Source organism: Dermacentor silvarum, chromosome 9, assembly GCF_013339745.2.
Source record: "Dermacentor silvarum isolate Dsil-2018 chromosome 9, BIME_Dsil_1.4, whole genome shotgun sequence".
In the NCBI taxonomy this organism is placed as follows: domain Eukaryota; kingdom Metazoa; phylum Arthropoda; class Arachnida; order Ixodida; family Ixodidae; genus Dermacentor; species Dermacentor silvarum.
The window spans coordinates 148,212,352-148,237,467 of record NC_051162.1 but is presented as its reverse complement, the minus strand read 5'-3'; the positions used below and the strand labels follow the sequence as shown (position 1 = coordinate 148,237,467).

The following is a 25,116-nucleotide window of genomic DNA, read 5'->3' as shown; positions in this document are numbered from 1 at the left end:
CAGATGGAGAGCTATCGTGGTTTTCGTGACGTCGCGTGACAGCAGGCGAAGTTGAGAGTGGCCCGAAAATGTTTTGACCAATCGTGGAGGCTGATTGCACAAATTGGAATCAAAACAGTTTGGGATCATTTTACGTTATAGCGCCCCTGGTTTTCGACTGTTGCTGTATCTTTGGACGAGGAGGACTCTGTCACGGGTGATTACTACTTATCGCTAGTTGACTCGTTTCATGCGACACCTACGCAGGCGGCTCACCAACCGGTGGCGCTCGTGGCAGCGGGACCACATAAGACGCGGTGGTGGAGTGCGCAGTGGACCGCTGGCCCGCTGGGAGGAAGACTACGTGCTGGCCGAGTGGCGCGTGCTGTCACTCTTCGACGAGTACCTCGAGATGGGTGCGCAGATCATTGCTCGCGATCATGGGCTAGCCTTGCGTATATATATATATATATATATATATATATATATATATATATATATATATATATACCGGGTGTTCAAAATTAAGCTGTACGGAATTTTCAGAAATCGCCTGTGGCAGGTAGCATAATTTCTATCATTGAGCTTGGTTAGCCGATGAGGCGGATTAGTAGCACAAGATATCGAAACACATGTTCGACTAATTAAAAGAATTGACTAATTACCTATTTGTTAATTACACTACAACCGATATTGCGATAACGAATTGTAGCCGGCGAGCTTGTCAGGCGTATCCACTTGGAATGAATTCCCAGAATGACACCAGTTTGGAGATATGCGCCATCAAACTCGCCGTAAAAATGTGCTGTTGTTCCACTTACTTTTTTAACAAAACGCAGTTTATACATTGAAGCACAAAAGTAACTGGAACGCCCATGTATTTTGTCCCACACTTTGGGAAATAATATCTCGAAACTGGTGTCATCTCGGAAATTCATTTGAAGTGGATGGTTCTTGCAAGCTCACCGGTTGCAATGCGTAAATTGCAATATGTGTTGTAATGTAATTACCAAGTTCATTAGTGAATTTTAGTTAATACCTGGTATATATATATATATATATATATATATATATATATATATATATATATATATATATATACATCTACCAGGTACCTACCACAGGATACACACGTTTCTAAACAAACGTGAATAGTGCAGGCTAAAAGAAGAGGCAACTACGTTAGTTAGAACTACACGAAGCGAACAGGAAATGAAGCCCAAGAAAGCAAGCGGGAGAGTAATTGTTCTATTAGTGCAAATGTATAAATATTTAGAGAAACGGTAGTGAAAGTGGACGAAAAGGCAACGTGTCATCACATGGCTGAAGTACTGCCCTATAGCCCTAGTGTACATATGGGGAACAAAGGAAAAGTTGCAGGGGACTACATCCGGCGCGTACGGAGGGTATTCCAGCATACTATTGGGAAATGCGTGCCGAGAACTCGCACTATCAATGCACAGTGCGCAAGGACATTTTTGTGGTCCAGAACTCAGCGTTTTCTGTCGACCAAGTAGGTGGGAGTCCAACTCACACCTTCCGCATTACGCATGCGATGATCTGTGCCAGTTCAGCTACGCCGACGGCTGTCTACCCGTCTTTCTTGCCTTTTTGTCTATGCGTATTAGCTCCAGCCCTGGCAGTGTTATCCAGCCACACCCACAACCATGCCGGTTAATGTGAAGATCCAGATGTTGCAGAATCTCAATCGTAGGTAAAGCATCGCGCCGTTGGCTAGCTGTTCTTTCGCCCACTTCCATATCCTTTTCCTTGTTACTTTTACATTTTAATTAGAACACCGCAAGTTTCCCGTATGCTTTCCTGGACATCATTGTCTTTGTTTGTAATCCCTTCGGTTTGGTTTACTGTTTTTGCTCATATGAATACGTTTGCACTATGCTGTCCGTAGCTTTGAAAAAAAAAATAAAGCAATAGCGTAACTTTTGTGCATGATGTGAATTCATGATGTGACTGAGACCACAGTATATTGGTCAGACCGAGACACCTTTCAGGATACAATTTAGTAACCACAGGTCACACACAAAATCTCTTTTAAGCCTTCCGGTATCCAAGCATCTAAACCTTCCCGGTAACTCTTTCGATGACTCATAAGCGACAATATTGGAATGAAGCTTTCGCTCACACCATGACCGGGAAATTCGCGAGTCCTATCTTATCTATAAGTTTAGTACCAATGCCTCCGGTATAAATGAAAGCGTGTGCGTGAAGGGTATTTATGAAGCGTGTGAAAACAAAAACGAGTGTTTGAGTTGTTTATTTTTGTTTTTATATTTCCTTCTTAGACTTTGTTTGGAGCCCCATGAGCTTTCCACGTCTCTTTTCACTTTCCGACCCTTTGGGAACGAACGTCTTGTGTATTCCCGTTCACACCAATGAAGGCCGGACCACCGGCTGAAAATAGTATTTTTGTTGTTAGACTTATGAGCATTTCTTTCATAATATTTTCTAGCGGGTTCAGCGTAAACTCCCAATTGACTATATATATAAAGAAACGCCGATTCATAATTGTTTCTGGGTGGCCATGTATGCACCACATCATGCGCTATATTTTTCCAAGCAATAAAGTGAGTGGTTTTTAGTTAACGCGTCGTCCTGACGTATCCTTCCGCTTCACGTCATGGCGATACCTACTGATTTATTTAGTTTGCAGATGTTCAAACTCGTCCTTTCCACCCTTTCGCAGCCATCCAGTTCGGCTTCGTGACTCTGTTCGTGGCTGCATTCCCACTGGCTCCGCTGTTCGCGCTCCTCAACAACATCGTGGAGATCCGCCTGGACGCCTACAAGTACACCTCGCAGATGCGCAGGCCGCTTGCCGAGAGGGTGCCAAACATTGGTGAGCAACGTTCAATGCACTTTTACGCGAAAGCGTACATGCCCCGCCTGTGAAATCGGCCAGATTAAGTCGGAGGCCGCCGAGCTGGGAGAGAGAAGCAAGCGCCGAAGGAGGAGGGAGCTTGGAGGTGTATAGGAGGAGCGCACGCCGGGGAAGGTGTATGGAGGAGCGCGGGGTTGACGAAGGGAGGAGGAGGGAGGCGGAGTGTCACGGAGGAGGAGGGCAGGCGGAGGCGCGCTGGGTTCACCTCTTCTGGCAGATACTACGGACCCTGTGTGCGCTGTGGATGTACCGGGTTCGTCTGGCGATCGAGAGGGCGTGCGCCGAGCGCCGAGCCAGTAGGACAGAGCAGCAACGCAAGCGGCGGCAGGTCGAGTGCGAGTTGACCGACCCCAAAGTTGTCGGCAAGTGCCGGGCACCAGCTGAAGAAGACCGGCAAAAGACGCGGGCTAAGCGTGCCTAGGATACTGTCGAAAAACGTGCTAGGTGGCTTGTGACCACGCGGGTGTGATAATAACCAGCCTTGAAAAAAAAAAACGGCAACAGTTCACTCATCAAAACATTTCCAAAACATTCTGCGCGCAATGCACAAAAAGGGCTACACCCATACAGCTCGCCCTAACCCGAGTCGGAGGCCATGCTCCGCTGTGCTGAGTACGGTGAACGCCACCTAGGTGGCGTTGGTAGTGCTTCTTGATGCCAGCGTCCCTTCGAATGCTGGCATCGATGCGTCGTAGTGCTGAGACCACCGAAGCGTTCACTGTCGGTGCGCGTTAGTGTCATAATGCAGTACTTCTCTTTTCTGCTCGTAGGCGGCGGCACCGCCCCGAGCAAGAGCGCGGGTACACGGAGGAGTGTTAGATATATAAGGCGCGTCTGTGTAGCTCTCTGCAAATGCGTTTGTGGCGCAATGGGTTAAACGCTCGGCGATCTATCGTCGCGGACCGAGAGGTCGTGGGTTCGATTTCCAAATTTTGCATGTTTGTGGAACTTTTTCTTCTGGTTTCTTTCTTTGTATTATGTTCTATGACGTATTTCCGTGACGGAAATACGTCAGTGAAGTCTTGGTGGACCCCGGCATAAAAACACTTTCGTGTTAAAAAGGGGCTAGCACCCATACGCTCGCGCCTAACCCACGTTCACGAAGTGCAACGTCAATATAAATTTCTTGAAGGGGTATTCGCATACAGTAATTTCTAAATCAAATGGCAATAATTGAAAAAAATAAACTTCGAATATCGAACCGGATACAGAATATATTCTTTCTTCTAGAAGAAGTAAGATTTAAAGGTTTGACAAAGAACTGAATGTCCAGTCAATTGAAAGGATCGTAAAATGAGAAACAGCTAAGCTCACTGTATAACACGTACCATCACAATGACGGTTTGCTTCATATTTCACCCTATGTTTTTGCTTTCACAGAAACGGTTTTGTCCAATGTGACCAACGGTATTTTCTTTTTCTCTTCCTGGGTGCAGGGGCATGGCAGGTCATTCTGAAAGGAGTTTCCATTTTCGCCGTCATATGTAACGTAAGTGCGCCGCCCATAGCATATGCAACAACAAAACAAACAGTGTTAAGTTGCAGTGGTGTGTACAGAAAACACTACTAAGCTTTAGCTATGTGTGAGAAGCTAATCTTGTGAAACTTCATATAAGAGCTTGGGCCGTTAACCGAACCTGTTCCAGACATGTCCTATATCAGAACTTGAGTCATTTATGAGACTTGGTGCTAGCGCATGCTCAGTGTTTAAAACAACCTGAAGAAATTGTTCAGCATGGATTTACTAATTCCATTTTTGTAATTTAAATTACGTGGGTTACGTTTGAAATTTACTCCTTGCATTACCACGCGAGATGCTAGAGCATATAACATTATGAAAAAGCATTTAGAATGTTTTATTTCGGTGCAGATTTTCTTTCTTACGGAACCTTAAAATACTGTCGCTAAGTATCACATGAATATTCGCACTCCGCGATTGATTTTCAGCTAATATGATGATCACCTTGCCTCACTATGTTGCAATTTGTTTTGAAAAAAAAAAAAAGCCCGGAGACATAAAAATGTCAGAAAATCCGTGACAGCAGAATTTCAACAATTCAAATAATTCGGAAAAACTTATACACGAAGTTTGAAATAGAAAGTTTTCCAGTTGGGGATAACGCGAATAAAATGAGACAAAATTAGATAACAAGAGTGTAGACCTACATCAACTTTATTTGAAAAAAAAAAGCTCATACGTATGCCAGCTAGGTGAAGAGTCAACAGCCAACTTCGCTGAAATGCGACAAAAATAAATAAAAATAAACTTATTACTTTTTGTGTTCGTAGAGCAATGAGTTCAAACACACACACAAAAAAAGTTTCACGAGAACGGTGTCTAGTATGCTTCACTTCGTCTTTACCGAAGTGCACTGAATAAGCCTATATATGCCAAAAATAATTCACTCTTTCATTAGGTGCTCGCAGTTGCGAAGATCGCTGTGATCGATACATTTGAAACAGTATTGTGAAGCCCGCCTTTGCTTTTTAGAAAACGCCGCGCCGTATCGCTCCTTGTGAAACAGGCATGTTCCGGCAAATGAGCGAAAATGAGTGTTCCTATATGTATACTTCACCAGTTTCAACCGATTCAGTGCTATAGTCTTTAGTGTTTCTTTAATCAAGCAACTATTCATGGTGGGACTACAAAACTCGACGTGCGCGTGCAGGCTTTCCAGATCGCGTACACCAGCGATTTCATTCCCCGGCTGGTATACCGCGTCGCGTACAGCAGTGATTTCAGCATGCGTGGATTCGTCAACTTCAGCCTCTCGTACTTCGACACCAGCGACTTCGACAACGACACGCGCCCCGACAATGCCACGCTGGACGGTATCGTCGTCCGAGAGTGCAGGTGGGTCGTATAGCCCGCAGAACCCAGGCCCCTGGTTGGAGGCTACTCATAAGCCGGGATTGAAACGATGTGAGATGTAATTGCTGATGTTGTTTCGGTGTAGCAAATGTACGCGATGCTCCTTTGGATGACCGTAGATTCCATTTATGTGAAACACGAATTCAAACTCAGATATGTGCCCATGTACTTTGGACTATAGTGAAATGCATACCTTAATTCGACTGCCTTGGACTAGTGCCTTCGACAGCTGCGGGTGGTGGTTTGGCGTGGCTGAGCGGCTTTGTATGACTGCGGCGCGATCCGATTTTGAGCCTGTAGTTTGCATATTACGGAGGTGGCCGAAAAAAATAAGAGGTGCGCTTTCACTAATTAACACTTCGCATCGTAAAATGTGTCTTTGCGTGTCGTACTTTGCATGGAAGTGAATGCATAGCGTTGTATATATTTCGTGGTGGTGCATGCCATTCCAGAGCGTCTTAGATAGTTGTGTTTATAAAAGAGTCCGGAAAGAAATAGTTCATAAAAGAGGCTGAAAAAAAAAAAAGATATTCAAACTATCGTCGAACCCAGTGCCTTCAGTTTGAAACGTGTAAAGGGTGCTTCCCCGAGTGGCTAATTTATTGTTCCCTAATTTTTTCGGCTAAGTTGTGGCGCTGCAAGTGACTGAGCTTATCGCAGGTTTCATGCTCTGAAAGCTCTTGCGGTTGCATATGTTTAGACTGGTTGCCAGAAGCCTCATAAATACTGGTACTTTTGCCTTACGAAAACGGCAGCATACACACTGCTGACGCATACCACGCGAACACGGCTTTTCATCCGAGTACGCTAGCAGTTAATCAACTATACGTCTCTTTTTGAAACTTAATCGCGCTAACAAAATTTCGAGGTATATACGTAAAGCGTGTCCCGAGAATTTCACTACACAGACAGTGCAGCGTTTATGGCGGCCCGATCGAGCGCCACGAAAGGAGACCTACCCGCAGTACACTGCTTAACATACACAAGCCGCTTAGTGGCTGCTCAGTATCCAGGTAAAGATTGGTGTATTTTCTTTTACAGCGTAAGCTCTTATGGGCTAATTCCAATAGCCGTTTTGGTTCGCAATGGTGTCCGCCGCCAGCCGTTGGGGACCGTAACCGCTATCGCCGGAAACGCGAAAACAATACCCGGTTCCCGCAGGGATAGAACCCGCGCCCGCTGAGTGGGAGCTAGATGGTGTACCACTGAGCCGCGCAAGCGCTTGCTACCGGGCAGCGGAAAAAAGCCCTATAAATGCAGGCGCAGACGATCCGAGCCTCCGCCAGTATGGTGGCGCCATCTAGTTAAGGCGAATGCAAACGCAGCGTGCGCAGGCGCAGACGACGAGATGCCATTCAGACGAGGTGCGCAATCAACGCGATTCCGATGTGAGATGTGCGCCACATATTCTGGATACCTCTTCGGTAGACGTGGTGGCGTCTCCTCGCAAGGTATGAACCGCTGCTGAACAAGCGAATCGTAGAGCTACGTGCATGGCTACAGCCAGGCATCGTCGGGCTCAGCAGACTGCTGTGCACAGAGCATGACAAGCCGCAGCTCGCCGTCGACGCCGGGCGGACAGTTCAGATCGTTCTCGTCAAAACGAGGCGCGAAGACTTTGTCGCGAAGACCCTGGTGTGCGTGGCGCCGAAATTGGAGCTACTTTCGAGCCGCTCTACGAGCTTACGCTGTGACTGTGCTGCGTGTGCCGCGCAGGCCTGTGACCTTTTTACGGACATCAACTATAACTGTAAAATCAACAAGCGTGAGCGATCGCTTTCCGTAAAACATTTCATATAGTAGAAGCGAGAACAAGATCGCGTTTTCAAAGCAGGTAAATGACAAAACGACACTATGCCCGTGTCGCCTACACTACATGCAGCCGGTTCGCGCTACGAAAAGCGCTCACGTAATCGTGAGCTATGGGCAGAAAACATCTTTGCTAAAAATTAGCGCTCGGTGTAGTTGACGTGTGATGCCAGAAAGAAGAGACGAATATACGGACACCACGGCACAGGCAGACACCGCAGCAACAAGCGTTGATGTGCCTGGCGCAGTCGAATGAAAATTCAAATTGACGCGGACAGATGCAGCGCCGCCGTTTGCTCAAACGCTCAGGCGGATGAGGGCATGCGCGCTCTGAGAAGTCCGAGCGCCTTTTCCGTTTTCTTTGACTCTCTCTGCGAGCCATGCGCTCGAAACAGAGCCAAACAGGTTGATTTTCCCTACCATTTTTCAGTTTTTTTGTGATAACTAATATATGGACAGTCCAGGCGCATTTCTGCGTCGCCGTGAGGTTCCGTATAACGTCCAACAGCGATAAATTAAATGTCATCATCTAGTTACCTCGTCCTAATTCTCTAATAATAATTTCTTTCCAGACTTTCCAAGTTTTGACGATATCTTTTCGTTCTAATATATATATATATATATATATATATATATATATATATATATATATATATATATATAATTGTGTTCAAACCACACGATCCTTGGCTGCGCCGTATTCTGTATGTGCGAGTGAAAGCGTGCGAGGGTGAGCCAGCGATCGCGGCTCAATCTCGCGCACGCTAGGGAGGGAAGCGGGAAGGAAGCGCGCCGTTTTTAGTCGCGCGCAATGCTCCGGGGGGAGGGTAGGGAGGGGGTGGGGGCGCGATATACTCCGAGCGGCCGCGAAAACACAGCTCACGGTGGACTGTACTACTAAGTGGTTCGTTTGGAAAAGGAAAGGTTGGCGCTATCTTCTGCAGCCCTTGAGGGAGCACGGCTCAGCGCCAGTGGACTGTATCCCCGACGCAGATGGCTTTCAAAATACAGCGCCCCCTCTCCCCCACTTGCGCGGGGGCCGCTGTATTTTAAAAGCCATCTGCGTCGCGGACAGAGTCCGCTGTGAGCTGTGTTATCGTGGCTTAGTTCGCGTTTATGCGAGACGCAGCACGATCAATTCGCTCGTACCCGCGCTTCCTCACTCCAGCGTTTTGACAGTGAATATCCTCGGCCATCGATCTAGATGTGTTCATGTTTACTTGTGCGCGCGTGACACCATGCTTGGTAAATTAGTGAGCGAACGTTTACAAGTTCATACGGCCGACAAATCTACTGTTCTTACTTTGTATGGCTGTCTACTAAATTGCTATCGCAATCGATGCTTCGCCTTTCAGGCGAAGCTGCGACTTTTGTTTTTGTTTTTTGCTGGAGAGCACGCCAATTGTGACGGTGAGAGCAAAACCTGCCAGCTCACGCAGTCTAGGAGGCGACGTAGAAAGCAGTTCAGTTTTCAACACAAACCGAAAGCTACGCCACGCTAGCCCACTCCACATGGCGCTGTAATAACTGTACAGAAGCCCCGCCCCTCTAAGCTTTGCCGTCATGACAAAGAATAATGATAATAAAAAACAAGAACACTCACAGATATTCGTGTTTCCTAAGCAGTGTGCTCAATCATAGAAATACAAGCAATGCTGCGTACATTTTGCCATAAAAAATCTTTTTGCTTTCGTTGCTCAGGTACCGGGGATACCGAGAGCCTCCCGGTTCGGAAAACGAATACCAGCTCACTGTCACCTACTGGCACATATTCGCCGCCAGGCTCATCTTTGTCGTTGTTTTTGAGGTAAGCACACGCCCATGAGCAAAAGTGCGCAAATAAGGTGTTACGCAGACAAAAAAAAAAAAAAAAAAAAGCCGAGTAGGCCGATCTCAACCCTTTCAGAGCGCAACCAGTCCTACCGGCTCCAAGACGTATGTATACGAACTTCTTTTTATAGTGAAAGCTGTATATGGCTAGGCGAAAGGAAAAACCGTTCGCCACATGTTTCGATAAAGGTCTCCATTAGCAGCGCCGTCAGTTACGTCGTTCTCAACGTCGCACCCAAGCATGCCTGCCATTGGCTGCGCCGTTAGTGACGTCGTTCATCCCGTCGTAGCCATGCCAAAGTGCCGCTCGAGAAACTCCCGCCGATAGCGGGCGTTGGCCCCGGCGAACGCGTTCCCGTCATTGCCATGTTGACGCTGCTCTGCCCGCAACGCCGCCTCCTCGGCTCGCCGCTGTCGCATGCGTTCGATATCTCGAGTTAGCTCGGCGTCGTCGTTAGCAGCAGTTAGCAGCATCCACCCACCATTGGCGTTTGCGTTCCACTAGAAACACAAACATGTAACCAATAATTGAGAAACGCTTCAATACAGGGTCGGGATTAACACACAGCTAAACACCAGGGCCGCACGTTTCAGCTTCGCTGGTTAACGATCTGTACAGAGTTCTTGGGCGGTGATTTTTTTTCGCTTTACTTCTGTTCAAGGTATCATTGACGGGAATGCCGAGGCGAATGACATTAGTGGATCTCCCCAACGAATTATTAGAGCAGGTAGGAGGGTATGGGTCTCGCCTAACCACGTGGCTATTGTATATTCACTCTTCAATGATACTTGCCTATAACCACGGAAATAGAGCGGATTGTCACACACACACAAAAAGAAAATAATTTCTTGCAGCCTGCCACAAGGACAACAGCCACCATACGGTATCCCTTGCGGCAGCGGTGGCATGGCATAACTCGTTTTGAGATTGGTCTATTTCTTGGCCACGTGGAATATCGAATCCTACCGCTTGAACTGCGTTGTGAGGACACATCGCAGTCACCTTCAGGCTTCTCCCCTATCTATAGGTTGCCAATTTTGCGATAGCAATGCGCGTGACCCCCGGTGTGAACTGTGCCCTTTAAAAATACGGTAAGCGCGTTTACGACGCCTTCAGGCAAAACTGGTTACATAACAATGCCTTTTATTATGCAGTTCCTGAATGCAGGAGCTGTGCTGATGGCGTACTGCAGTGTCATGGCAACGTTCCAGCGCATAATTAAACTGAAATCACGGGGACGAAAACAGACCGAGTGCGTTCCAAATATGTCTGCGTAATATTGCCAATTCTGTGTAAAACTTGCCACTGACTTGCAATTCAAGCTTGGCCAAAACTGTGCTTTGTTAAACGGTCACGCCATCTGTGATTCAATGGTAAGAAAGAAAAGCAAACAGTTGTTATTATTGCGATAGCAATTATATGTGACACTTCAACCGGATTTCTGCCGTCGCCGTCGCCGTGAGGTTCCGTATAGATAAAATCTGCGCCGCGCGCCGTATGCCCCAGCGGAAGCGTGCGGGGACGCGCGCTATCACGGAGAGCGAACGCACTCAATCTCCCACGCGCAAGCAAGGAAGCGGACAGCCAGCGCCGGAGGGAGCGGGGGGGGGGGGGCGCACTTCTACGCTGCCAACAACCGCGCTCGTCGTTCGTTCGACCGCACCGTCTCTTATCTACACACGGCTCTGACCTTTATGCGCCGTGCATTCGCCGCTCAGTTTCCGTTGAAGCGATAGACCGCACGTACCTTCGCCCGCTGCGCGGCGTATGCGCTCGCTGCCAGCGTTTTGACAGTCGTTGGCTGCAGTCATTCAGTGTGATCTATTCATGTTTGTTTGTGCGCGCTCACACCACGCTTGTTCATTCAGTTAGTAATAGTCGGGCCACATTTTCCAACGCACGCTACACATGCAATGCTGCCCAGATCGGCAGTGCAGCACTACAGGTGTGTCCCTTCGCACGCGCTGCCCACGGTAAGCGCTTCTCATCAACACCACCGTTTCACACGCGCCTTCTCGTGGTGATCGAGTCTCTCTTCATGTCGGTCTACTTACGCCGCAGCACACCTGCTTACTTAATCAGCTCATGTTTACTACAATTCATATTGCTACCAAGGACCGCTCACCTTACTTCGTATGACATTGCTGTGTTGCTATCGCATTCATTGCTTCGCCCTTAGGGCGAAACTGTGACATTTTTTTTGGTTTAACTTGAAGAGCCAGCCGAGTACGCGACGTGGAGTATCAGCTAGAGCACTGTACGGGCCAGCGCCTGATGCCCTCCTTGGTCAAGCCCAGGAGGGAATCAGGGAAGCTATTCTAATGAATTTTTCGTTGTAAAGATTGTTCCTTTTTAGTTTCTACAAAAACAAACCTTGTTATTGCTAAAGAAAAAAAATATACAATACAAAGAACTACTGATGCGATCTAACTGTTAGCGCTTTTGCGATCGCACCATTTTATTGCTCTCGATAGGATTATTTTATTGGAATTGCGACATTTTAATGCTTGTATGTATTGCACCACATTGACTATTGACTCATGACCGCTGCGGTACCCATAAATGGCTTCCACCTTAACAGCATTCACAATGTTTTTCGTTAGCCCCAAATTTATACATGGGATGTGCTGCGTCGGGGCCTCGGCAGTGTTTGTGTGGCAGCGCATTTTCCACCTGCTTATTGTCACCCCGAAGTTACGATACACGCGCTTGAACGTTCAGATGCTTTCGCACATGATATAATTTTAAGCTTTTTCTTGCTGTAAGAAGTATTGAGAGGAACCATTTTATTGCGATAGTAATTTGCAGACTAAAAGCGCGTTCGCACCCCCGCAGTCGGACTTAACCACTGTTAACCATTTTTTAACTGCATCAACGCGCATGCACCCCGCGCCTGTTGGATTACAAGGGTATATAGAGAGGCTGGCCTAACATATAGATGTGGAGTGCGTTCAGCTGCAAAAGCTTCGAAGCCAAGCTAAGCCAAGTTCAAAGCTGGTATTTTTTAAGGGCACAGTTTACACCGGTAGGTCACGAGCATTGCTGTCGCAAAATTGACAACGTAGACAGGTGAAAAGCCTGAAGGTGACTGCGATGTGTCCTCATAACTCAGTTCAAGCTATAGGATTCCAAATTCCAGTTGGCCAAGTAATAGACCGACCTCAAAACGAGTTCTGCTGTGCCACCGCTGACGCAAGGGATACCGGTGGCTGTAGTTCTTATGGCTGGCTGCAGGAAAATTATGTTGTTTTTTTGGTGACAATCCGCTCTATTTCCAGAGTTAGGGGGTTATAGATACCCGCACGCAGGGTATAACGCGCTAGCTGGTGATCGATTTGTTCCGCACATGTGTAACAAGAGTGATCACACTTACGCTCCGCTTAATCACCTCTGCCAGAACCAGGACCGCGTTCTGGCGTCCACTGCTGGCGTGAGCATTGTGCGTGCAAACATTAGCACTCCTGCTGAGCTCCTGTATGCTTAACACACCGTGATGCATCCACACTGGTATGCGTGGAAAGGACAGCAAACGTCACGCTTAATCTAGCGCTGACCAAACGCCGACACTTTTTCGCGGCTCTCTATCGGTCGCATCCTATGCACCATTGAGGGATGACTCCGGTGCAGCTGTTGCCGACGCTCCTCATGGCGACAGCGTTGTGACACGCCTTCTGTCTGTTAGCACACTGTTATTGCCGCTGTGCAGCAGTTGTCTCGCATGCTGCCTCGCGCCATGCCAACTTCGCGTATGGTTAGAACGCCGTGCGAGGATCTTGAGTGCCACGAAAAACCTTGTTATTGCTGTCAGTGCTTCACTTCCGGGTGGAACCGCCACTTTCGATGACAAGTCAGTATAATTATTGGCGTTTACAACATACCGTGTATGCTAATCGCGTTACCGCCGACTATCATCGTGAGATGAGTTCTGGCTGAATGTTTCTGCAATGCTTTATTGTTACTGCAGTTGTGATGTCCTTGGATACACCAACTAAACACATACATTTTTAAGCCATGTACACTGAGTTTTTCCGGCAGGTTCAGGCCAGGCCCCTTCGACATCGTGCAGGTCTATATTTTAAGACAGTGCACAGAACTTACGTTGTAGTGACCGCCGACTGCGTATTGCACTTATCTGCTGCCATAAACGTGTGCAAAGTAACATAAACGTCCCAAGAAAAGTATGTGAATTTCATTTTTCTAGCAAAATATTTGTGCTTTACTTCAATGAAAATTACTGTATACCTTTCTATTAAAAGAACAGTGGATTTATACGTGGTTTTCTTTATTTTATTGCCTGTTTGTTTGAACGTAGCTGTAACTAACAAAATATCGAGCCGCTAGATCGTTTCCCTTAGTCTTGTAGCTCAAGAATATTTTAGTGCATTATGATTTGTCACACCATCACAACGTGCCCGCACCGACACTGCATATTATTACGTCGTACTGGATACGACACAAATATCCATGTCCAGGAATCTTGGACATTGCGCCTTACACGATGTGTTGAACTTTACCGTAATACATGAGCGTAACTGAATGGGCGGCATTTAAGCACGCACGCACACGCACGCACGCACACGCACGCACGCACACGCACGCACGCACACGCACGCACGCACACACACGCACACGCACACGCACACGCACACAGACACGCACACGCACACACACGCACGCACACCAAGTTGCCAATAAAAACTTAATCTTTCAGCAAGTTTTTATTAGCATCGTCGAGAGGGTACTGTGTCCTAATATCACATCCATTACCGACACCGTTTCGATACTTAGTGCGGTTAACGCAGCAGAAATTGCCAAGCACCGTAAATGTGCACGTTTAATAAAAGGAAGTTCCCTCTCGACGTTGCTATTTGAAACGTCTTGTAACTTGTAGGGCCTTATAAAATATATATCTTTTGAACATGCTGCCCTATATTAAGTTAAGCTAGTGCACTGCGACGAAGTTCAAGCAGATTCCCGAAGGGGCAATTTTGAAAATTCCGGGGTATGACCTGCTCCGGTCAGGCAACCCAAGTGCGGACGCTGATGTTTAATGTTAACTTGCTGATAAACTGCGCAACTACTTTCCGCTCGGTTGGGTACCATGACCTTAGTGACCAGGTCAACGTAGGATACATGATTCGTTCAAATCGGAGCACCTAACATAAATCTCCGCTGTCACACTTGACCCCTGAGATTGTTTTTTCCGTATTATTCTTGCACATGTGCAGCATGTGGTCTTTTTCATAACGGGGCTCGTGGCCGCTCTCATACCGGACGTGCCTCAGTCAGTGCAGCAGCGGATCAGGCGGGAACAGAATGTGGCGCAGAATCTGATCGCCGGCCTGCACAGCGGTCAGCGTGCTCGGTCACATCGAGGATCTAGGAGCAGCTCCTCCAATCTCAGCAAGTGATCGTCAGAAACTTCAGGATCATCGCTGCCAAGACTATCCCAAAGCATGAGTGTGCTTATCTAAAAAGAAATGGAAATATTTTGTTCGCTTCGAACTCTTTTTACGCAATATGCTCAGATCATGCTGTAGCTTCTCGACGTCCGCAATTTGTTAGGAACAAATGTTCGTTGATTTATGCGTCAGAATAAACTAAAGACGCTGAGCCGACAAAGGTATTTGTGAAAGGGTGGTTCGGCTCTAACCCGTGGGGTTTGCTCAAAACCCATTTATTTTAGCATTTGAACTATTGAACAATTAATTTGTGTTATGATTTTATGTGTGATAACAAATTTTCTGTTCGTGTCAACAGTTTGTAGTAATAAAAATGCCCACTTGGATTGCTTGTGCATAACCAGCGGTTCACGGTATCAATTTCGCTTGGGCTCGCGATGGAGGCATCAGTATACGTTGATGTGTTTGGGACCTTGGAACCGAGCCATTTCTATATATCCATAGAGCTACTGCCACTTACAGTTTTCAAAATAATACATGCAGTCACTAGTGGTAAGTACTGTTGGAAAGGGCTCATGCTTGTCTGCTAGCTATGTTGCAAGAAGGCACATACGTTGATGCCGAAATTTTCTTGCTTGGAGATACTAACGGCTTCTAATGCCCGATAATTTATACAACAGCTATGCACACAACGTACTGCCACTTTGTATATTCAACTTAAGTAAAGCTTCCACTAGATTAAACCAAGTCGGTTTCCACGCGCCGTTTCTACAAAATTAGCTGCTCATAAAAATTTGTTACTTAGTTAAATCTGTTTTTTGGACCAAAAGCCACTTCAGAAATGCCGTCCCAGACACAAGGTGTTATGACATGAAATGTAAAAGCAGAAAAACGTGCCTTGCTGTTCAGTTAATGTAAAAAACTTGTTTCATCTAAAAAGCTGAGCACAGCAGTCTATGGCACAAGCGGATCGTTTCCTAAAATGAAAGAGGGATGTTAAGGTATCTGTAGTTGATATAATCTGTGCAAACGTATTTGTCTGTGTATATCAAATCACTGTACGTGTCGTTAAAATGGGCATTACTGTTAACGGTTCGTGGCACTTCTCACATGATCGTTGTTTTTCCTTTCTAAGTAAAACATTGTGTGTGAGGTCTCTGTTCGCAATTCGAATTCGACATTAGATTACTGCAATGAACCGTTCATGGTGATAACACGACTTCCACTCGCCAAGCACGGGTTTAGTTAGGTGTGGGTTGTCTCTTGTGCAAGAGTCCCATTCGTGTTTTCATTTTGACGCCAATGCCTTCTGCACCACTGAAATTCTATTTTAAATGTTATTGTTGTATTCGTTAAGTCCCCGTGTGCTGCCATATGGATACACATTCATCTGCCTTTTCATTTCCTGGTATCCCTACACGGCTTGAGACCCGGCAGAAAGGATTGATCTCCGGTCTTTGTGGGAAACCGGCATGTTTAATATATCGCCAAGCAAGGGTTAACACTCAAATTTAAAATTTAGAGCTATTAGTGCACCTAACGAATCAGTATATGTGACTGCATTGTTGTGCTTAACGGCAATAATTATTTCACTACCGTCCATATAGCATAAACTTCAGCAGTGAAGGTAGAAACAAAATGAGGTAGTCGAGAAGTTAGCCATTTTTTTTCTCATACAAAGTCTCCTTTGCATAACTGAAGGAATTATGCAGAATTTCTGCTCAGATTAAATTCACCACGATGACACATTCTGTAATTAGCTCATTTAGGTTTCAGTTGCTTGCTTCTTTGCAATATCTACATATAAACTTGATTAGGTATTCTTATGTAGATTATGTAATCCGTAGTAGTGTGCGTCTTACTGTTTATGCATGGAAATACGCTCACTTTTGTATATGTACGTACGACTTTGTTTATTGCGTGCAATACCGTATTTGCACGAACATGCCACAACTTCCTTTTCGGAATTTCCAGCCTCAGAACGCCCCTCACGTTATATTTAGGCTTGTGAGATGTACAATCGTATTATACTTTTTTTCTCTTTCTGAAAGATGGAAAGCCCTCTCGCATTATTTTTGTGGTAGGGTTAATCATCACCATCAGCACTAGTAGCAGCAGCAGCTTATTTTCATGTTCACTGGCCGGACGAAGGCCTCTCCAACCGATCTCCAATTACCCCTTTCTTGCGCTAGCTGATTCCAACTTGCGCCTGCAAATTTCCTAATTTCATCACCCCACCTAATTTTCTGCCGTCCTTGACTGCGCTTCCCTGTCCTTGGCACCCACTCTGTAACTCTAATGGTCCACCGGTTATCTGCTACACGTGATACATGGCCTGTCCAGGTTCATCTTTTTCTCTTACTGTCAACTAGAATATGGGCTATCCCCGTTTGCTCTTGGATCCACACCGCCATCTTCCTGTCTCTTAAGGTTACGGCAAAAAGTTTCTTTCCATCACCCTTTGCGTTGTCCTCAACTTGTTCTCAAGCTTCTTTGTTAACCTCGAAGTTTCTGCCCCATATGTTAGCACCGGTAGAATGCAATGATTGTACACGTTTAATTTCAACGACAGTGGTAAGTCCCCAGTCAGGATTTGGTATTGCCTGCCGTATGCGTTTCAACGCATTTTTGTTCCAACGCATTTTTGTTCTCATGGTCAGGGTCATCTTTGAGTAATTGACCTAGATGAACGTACTCTTGTACAGACTCTAGAGGCTGAATGGCGATCATTAATCCTTATTTGCTTGCCAGGCTAGTGAACATTACGTTTGTCTTTTGCAGAATAATTTTCAACCCCACTATTGCAGTTTCTCAGTTAAGGTCCTCGATCATTTGTTGCAATTCACCAGTGTTGCTGAACCGGACAATGTCATCTGCAAAGTTGAAGGTTGCTGAGAAATTCGCCGTTGATCCTCAATCCTAAGCCTTCCCAGACTAATGGCTTGAATACCTCTTCTAAGCATGCGGTGAATAGCACTGGAGAGATTGTCTCCTTGCCTGACCCGTTTCTTGATAGGTAATTTTCTACTTTTCTTGTGGAGAAGCCAGGAAGAAAGGTGGTAGGGTTATTTACGTGCAACTGCGATAACTTATATTTTACCTGTTTGTCGTAACAGGACGTCTTTTCCTTACAGCCCTTGAGTTTGAGACCACCCGTACACCAACAACTTATAGGCTCATATACTTGTACTACACCTACTCCTTCAGTCACGGCGTACACAGCTCTGTGCGCGACTTATTTTTGCCATTTCTGTGCTATGGTGGCGGAGAATAGATCTCAAGCTTTAGGCTTACGGTAAATTTAACATTCTGCTTGCCTAGAGTACTTCCACTTCTGAGGAAAATGTGTAGCTACGGACGACCACTTTGGTGAAGGCGCTATCGTGTTTCACGGCACGTTTGACGTGGGGTGTCTCATAGCGACTAGAAAATATTTTTTTCCCTTTATACCCCCCCCCCCCCCTTGCAGCTAATACTAATTCTTGCAGCTAAGCTACTAATTCTTGCAGCTAATAACTAACTTCCGTGTATAATTTGAGCGGGTGATTCACTTTTTTTAATAAACATAGCATGACTGACTGTGCAATCCGTAGATGTTTAATTACTCTGTAATTATTCTGATTCTCTATAAAATTCAGAGTCATTTTAGGAACTGGACTTGCTTTCAATGGAGTCTCCAGCAGCTTGGCGTAGAATTATGCAAAGTTCACACATTTATCGACAGTCAGTCAGAATTTGTGACTGAAGGAGATACGTAATAAATAAAAGTTCATATTAAACTACAAAGCACTGCGCCGGAAAAGTCTTGCTACGGTAATGAAAGAAACCACAGGTTCTTGCAGTCTAGTCATGCAGCAATTTTTATCTTTTGTGCTACAACCAGTAATGTATTTCTTGTAACAGGCCCTTTATTGTATGTACGGCACACAAGTACTTCAGCAGCTTTTTCTTTTCTTTTTTTCAGAACTTTGAAATTTCTTCGACAACCATTTATTTTTCCTTTTTGGAAAGCTAATCATACATCAGCCTGTCATTATTGGAAATATTGTTTGCAACCAGGCTCTGAAGATGTCGAGAGGCTATTTGTGCAGTCGTTTTAGTGGGAATTATAGTGCATTTGTGTGCTTGCACTGATCCTAATTGTCCGTGATAGTTGGCTGTCTATATTTCACTATCCAGTATAGGTGTGCTACCTAATTATACCAAAATAAATATTGCCGGTTTAAATATATTTGTCTGTGTTTTACTATTGAATATTTGATTAGATTTTTGATACTTACTATTCATATTCGATTCGTATTCGAGAAAGACGATATTAGCCCACCTCCAGCATAAATCAATCCACCAGTGGCTGGGTAGCTCAGCCCTATTTTGGACATACAGAGCCTGTGCCACGTCGGTTCTCGTGTATTATGGCCACCATGGTTATCGGTTCATATTTATTTCAGTTTATTTTTGATTGTGTAAAGTTGACGATATGAAGTGTTCAAGAACTATTCGAATTTGCGAATACGTAGTGACACCCGCCGTAGTTTCTTAGTGGCTATGGTGTTGGGCTGCTGGAGCACGAGGTCGCGGGATAAAATCCCGTCCATGGCGGCCGCATTTCGATGGGGGTGAAATGCGAAAACACCCGTGTACTTAGATTTAGGTGCACGTTAAAGAACCACGGGTGATCCAAATTGTTCCGGAGTCCCCCACTACGGCGTGCCTCATAATCAGATCGTGTTTCTGGCACGTAAAACCCGATAATTTCATTCTAATACGTAGTGACTGATTTGAAGACACGCGTAATCGAGTAGGACAATATGCGATTGGTTATTCAAAACTTTAATATTCGCGCACCCTTGCTCTTAGTTTTTGACGCCTGTGAAGCAGCAGCTGCTGCTGTTTTTGTCGTGAGTGCTTCGTTGCGAACCTTAACAGTGGGAAATTGGTCATGAATCGGATGGGAAATAATCATAATTGAATGACTAAGGGCCTCGGTACCTGTATTTGCAATGTCGGCGTAGTGGTTTGTAGTTCGGGGGGGGGGGGGGGGGGGCACAGGTGTCAGCGTTTTTTCTCCGAAGGTTGGAGAAAATGCGAGTTTTTATATATCGCTGTGTTAGAACGAATTCGCGTAGAGCCGAAATCTTGTGAGTGGCCGCGCTGAAACTACAGAACTTGGGATGTCTGTTTTTTGGGGTTCTACTTACCGAGAAACACCACAGAAATGGAGAGTACATATACTTCTAGCCGTCCATTTTTCATCTGGCCGGGTCGTGTTATGACCAACGCGCATTTCCATGGCTCTCTCAAGTAAGATGGTGTTACACATTGGAAATAATGTTTCGTGACTATTAGCAACATCTCTACCTTTAAATATTCTCAAATATATTTTTTTCTTTTCTGCACCGCTGTAGGTTGTTTCTTAACGAATACATCAAGTAGCAGCCAGCACAAAACACGATGTTGCCACGACACTGCACACGAGGTGCAACAACGTTTGTTGCACTTTCAGGACCTTTGTAAATCTCCAGCGCTCCCTTTTCAAGGTATAAAGCCTCATTTTATTCACATCAAGCTTGATGTGAGCTTGATGTGAATGTTGGTGGTATTGCCATGACATTCCAGCACAGCGGAAGTCCGCATTCTCCTGTGGCCGAATAATGCGCCGGAGGAGGAATTGAGCAATGAAGAATTGCAAAATCACCTCAGCAGCTGTAGTGGTGGTTTTAGAGCTTTGCTGGACATCCACTTTCGCAGGGCCGGTATGGTGAGTCAACGTTTTATAGATATGGAGTGTATGTAATACTGTCAGTGTTATCCTTGAGACGTTTTAAGCAAATAAAAAGTTTTCAAGGAGTTAATGACAGAAGTGAACAGGCAGAGAACGTATTGCTATGAAGCTTTCTGCTGTTTTGCACTGCATGGTACGCAATACATATTGTATAACTTTCCAAGACCACATCCAAACACGATCTGTACCGCGTGATTGGTTGACTGGGGCCGTTGTAGCGTGCGAGCCCGAAGTGGTCCCTGCCAAACGACAGGAACCAGTCCCTGTTGTCGGGTTTCGCAATGTCAACATTGAAGTCGCCTTAAGGTCACCTTAAGGTCGCCAACATTAAAGCCTCTTGAGCCAGAACAATCGAGTGCTCCCTGGCTTGGTGCTTGCGCTGAATCTCTTGGTTCCTCAATTTTGGCAGCACACCACCGGTGGTCGTATAGCGTTTCCTTTCCTCTTGGCCGCTCCTCGTATTCATGCTGCTACTCGGGAGTCCTAACTATGCGTTGCCAACCCATAGCGGTGCTACATCAACACTAAAATCAGTTGCCGGGCTGGTTCTTATTTATATGACTGGCTAGTGTGATCACTCCCCACGTCGCAAGCTGCCGTCGCCGCGGCAGCTTGCGCAACAATAGTCTTTACCGGGAAACATATGCGGGGAGCGTGACGTGCTTCGCATTGTTAGCAGGATCGCTTTATCATCAATGATGTGGTTTGGGTGCCTGTTATGAGCTTGTTCTTCACTGAAACGAATGCTGTGCCGTATGTTGTACGCATGATACCAAATATTGTATGCACTTTTCGTTTCGATCGCTGAAGACTTTTTTAAATCGCTATGGTGGTTTTTTTTTCTCGCGGGGACGACGCCGCGAAAAATCCCGACCAACTAGAGGCTAACAGATTTGTTGTAAAGGACAGAAAAAATATTTCACATTTGTACTTCGCGTAGCTACATCAGCTGCACGTGGCCTCCAAGTTGCTAGCGACGTGCTGCGTAGCGTAGCCTACGGCAGCCGCCGCGACTTATGGCCTGGGCTTTGCCCGCTTGGCTTCTCCGCTGTGTAGCTTCCAGCACGCTGGCGGATACGAAAGGAGATACAAAGCTGGATATCGGTGTGATAACTGCCCCTATAGTTGAAGGATTAGAAAAATGTTTGCGGCATGACATTGATGAGACGACGTACTTTAATAGTGAGGCGATTCTAGATATTGTAAGACAGCAGCACAGCTGTTGTCTCGACGCCTTTATTCGGCTGAGCCACGCGCTGAACGAAGACGACGCGCACAGTGATGATGATTATGTACAGGTGAAGAAGATGACGGATGAATATTGTGTTCAAAATATGATTAGTTAGAAAATAGTTTCAGGGCCCCTTTAAGGCCACTGCTAGGCGTGCCAGTAGGTTTAAAGCGACAGCGTTGAGGACCCCGTGACGCAGCAAATCCGGATTTGGTATCGGCGTCGGCGCCGGCGTCCGCAGCCGAGAAAATCAACCCGAACCACCCCGACCATGCAGGCCATCCGCGTGGCGCCGATGCTTTAGTGCAATAATTGAATTTCTCAAAGTAAAAAGCCGCAGAAAAATCGTAAAGTACGACTTAACCACCACCTACAGACACGATAGCTTCGAATTATGATTTGAATATACGAGAAGACATAATTCTGTTACGGCGGAAACTTGAACCCAAACCCCTTTTCAGCATTTCTATACCATTCATACAGTGGCGCGCCCGGGTCGGTTCCTTGCAAAAACACCATCCATATGGCGCTCGCCGCGGCGGAGGTAGGACATTAGGCAATATAATAACAAGAGCTTGGGGGCGCCCCCACCGCCTCTTTGTAAAGGGGAGGCTCCTAGCATGGAGAAAAAGAAAGCTGCAGTTGTCGGGAAGCCTGACAAGCAGTCAGGAAACTTTCAACTTTCAATGCTATCGTGGTCCAGTCTTAGGCATTTAAATACACATTTTTATCATTGAATGCTTGTTTACCTTTGTCCCCCCCCCCCTGCTTTGCACTGAGCGGTGCCACGTCTTATTCCTCGAAAACGCTACAACATATTTCCGTTTGCCTGCGCATCTAAATCAGGGCACCAGAGGGGCGAGAAATGTATAAGCGCCAATCACAGTGGAGATATGGACTTGTTGGTACGTCATGACTAGAGGCCGGATCTTTAGGCATTAAAAAAGCCCGTTTTAGGCGCCAAAAATAAGCAGGCAAAACAACGTTTTAGGCCTGCAACGTCGTAAATATAGGCACAATAAATTTTTACATAAATGCAAGTAATTTCAAACGAAGACTGTGCGCGGCCTATATCTACGATAGCAAAAGAAGTGTTATTGTCTATGATGGCACGAAGGCGCCAACAGTTGAACATAGCCGTCCAATTGTCCCACAAAACTGCTGGATTAATGACGATCAATTGGCTTCATTCAATAAGCACACTGCTGAAATTCGTGTTCAATGGCCACTGTACTCGAGCGTCGTATATAGTGAAACAGGCATGAAAAAGAATACTTGAAAGCTGGCAATACTGATTAAAAAAACCGATACTTTATGTCTGCCTGACGCAATTAAACTAATACACAACAAAAACAGACAAATAACAAATGCAAGAGAGACTACGATTTATTAAGAAATTAGCATGTTCTTACATGAGGACTGTTAGATACAACTCTTGGCAATTTTCTCAGTATACAATGACATTATCCGAATTGCACAGGCCAGACGTCCCAACACTGCCAAACACACAAATACACTTCCGCCCATTAGAAGTGCACGCGTTTGAAGAAATATGTTTGGAGAGCACGCGGAACGTAGTCGAAGAATCGCTGTGAAGATTGTGGAAGCAATAGCAAACTACCACCATCTCCAGATTTTCGGATTGAAAATTGTGCCTCTTGTCGCTGAGAATGATCTCGGACGCTGAGAAGGAACGGCCGACGGCGGTGAACACCTTAAAAAGTAAATTACAAGTAAAACGAAAGCCGCTTGCACGTCACATTTTTCTTTCTTCTTTTGCTCTTCACTCTCCTTTCGCCTGACGGCTCTCTGCGGTTTCGCATTCGTCAACCGCTCGCGCAATGTCAACGCGTCGGCGTATGGTGGCCGGCGCGTCTCATTTCAATGCTGCTAGCAGTTGTTTTCCGGGATTCGGTCGGAACTAAAGGACTAGGTTGAACCCCATAGAGTTCCGAACAGTCAATGTTGCCCGGTAACATGAATAACGGTCTCTAACTGCACTTGAGGCTAAATAGTGTTCATATAGGCGCCGATATTCAAAATAAGCATTTATAGGCATTTAGGCACATACGCCAAAATAGGCAGTTTATAGACACTATAAAAACACTATAAAAGCCCTTCTTAACCTCTAATTCATGCTCATATATCGAAGTGAGGCGATAGGAGCGCAAGGATCAAAAAAGGCATTTGCCTAAAATCTGGTCTCCTAGTCATGACGTATGGGGCAGCGGAACTGTTTCGTGAATGCAAAGAACAAGACACACAACAGCGCTGTGAGCATCTTGTCCTTCTCTGCGTCGATGTAATATCTGCCTCGGTGCTCTATGCTTGGTGCTTTGCACGGTGCACAGGACTGTGCTCCGTGCATCCTACACGAACCTCAATAAATCTCCGTTATAATATATATATATATATATATATATATATATATGCACGCCAAGCTGCGGCTTCCGGTTCCAGCTCCGCTTCCGGTTTGACTTCCGGTTCCGCTTCTGGTTCCGGAAGCCGGAACGCTTCCGCCGTTTTGCCCGAATAATCCCCCGGTGCTTCGCCCACTCATCATCATTCACTTCGTGGATATGCGGTGTTTTTTTTTCTCGAGGAACTGGTGGTGGGTTGTGGACTACTGTAATACAGACACGAATTTGGAGAAGGTGGACAATTCCCACAGGAAGCGTGGCAACTAGCGGAAGTTAACGGGGATACTAGCGAAGCATGTGGACATTGGCGTTAGTTCAGAGGTAAAGCGAAGTAGAATGATATCAAAACATTGAGCATGATAAACTACAGCCCTGCTATCGACAATGCTTGACACTAATAAATAAATTTACATTTCAAGACTTGGTGTGGAATAGGCGGACGAGTAAAACAGCCCCTTGGTGACGGGGCTCCGGAAAATTGGCATATAGACCCTTCGTTGACAGACACCAACAAAGCAAACGCGGTAAGCACTTGCAATAACCCGCATTTGAGACAAGAGAAAGCGAACGATAGTTAAAAAGTACACAGGCACCACATCAGGCTTGAAGATACAATCAAGGCAACGAAAAGATATTTTATCGCAAAGCAACACGGGTATAAAAAGTGAAACAAAAGCAAATACAGCCAGTTTTGCAAAACTTTGAACAAGACTCGTTTGCTGGTCGAAATGATTTCAATCACCTGTTTACGCGCCATCGCGACAAAACAACACCACGAGAAACAGACAGCATGTGCGCTGCTCTCCCACTCCAGCCGACGTGTAAAGCATTTAAAGTGAGATAACCTTGCGGTATATTATCCTTGTCGACGGTATAATTGTCCTACAATGA

At 45.8% G+C, this 25,116-nt stretch overlaps 1 protein-coding gene across 1 annotated transcript in view; it reads left to right on the top strand.

Moving 5' to 3' along the window:
- Positions 1-15,147, top strand: part of LOC119463973 (anoctamin-4) — an 82,963-nt gene extending 67,816 nt beyond the window's left edge. Inside the window, exons 24-29 of the mRNA XM_049655448.1 lie at positions 247-395; positions 2,684-2,836; positions 4,315-4,367; positions 5,548-5,732; positions 9,261-9,366; positions 14,676-15,147. Of these exons, the coding sequence (XP_049511405.1) occupies positions 247-395; positions 2,684-2,836; positions 4,315-4,367; positions 5,548-5,732; positions 9,261-9,366; positions 14,676-14,801 (772 nt within the window). The 3' untranslated portion in view covers positions 14,802-15,147. The remainder of the gene's footprint in view (positions 1-246; positions 396-2,683; positions 2,837-4,314; positions 4,368-5,547; positions 5,733-9,260; positions 9,367-14,675) is intronic.
- Positions 15,148-25,116: the final 9,969 nt, after the last annotated feature.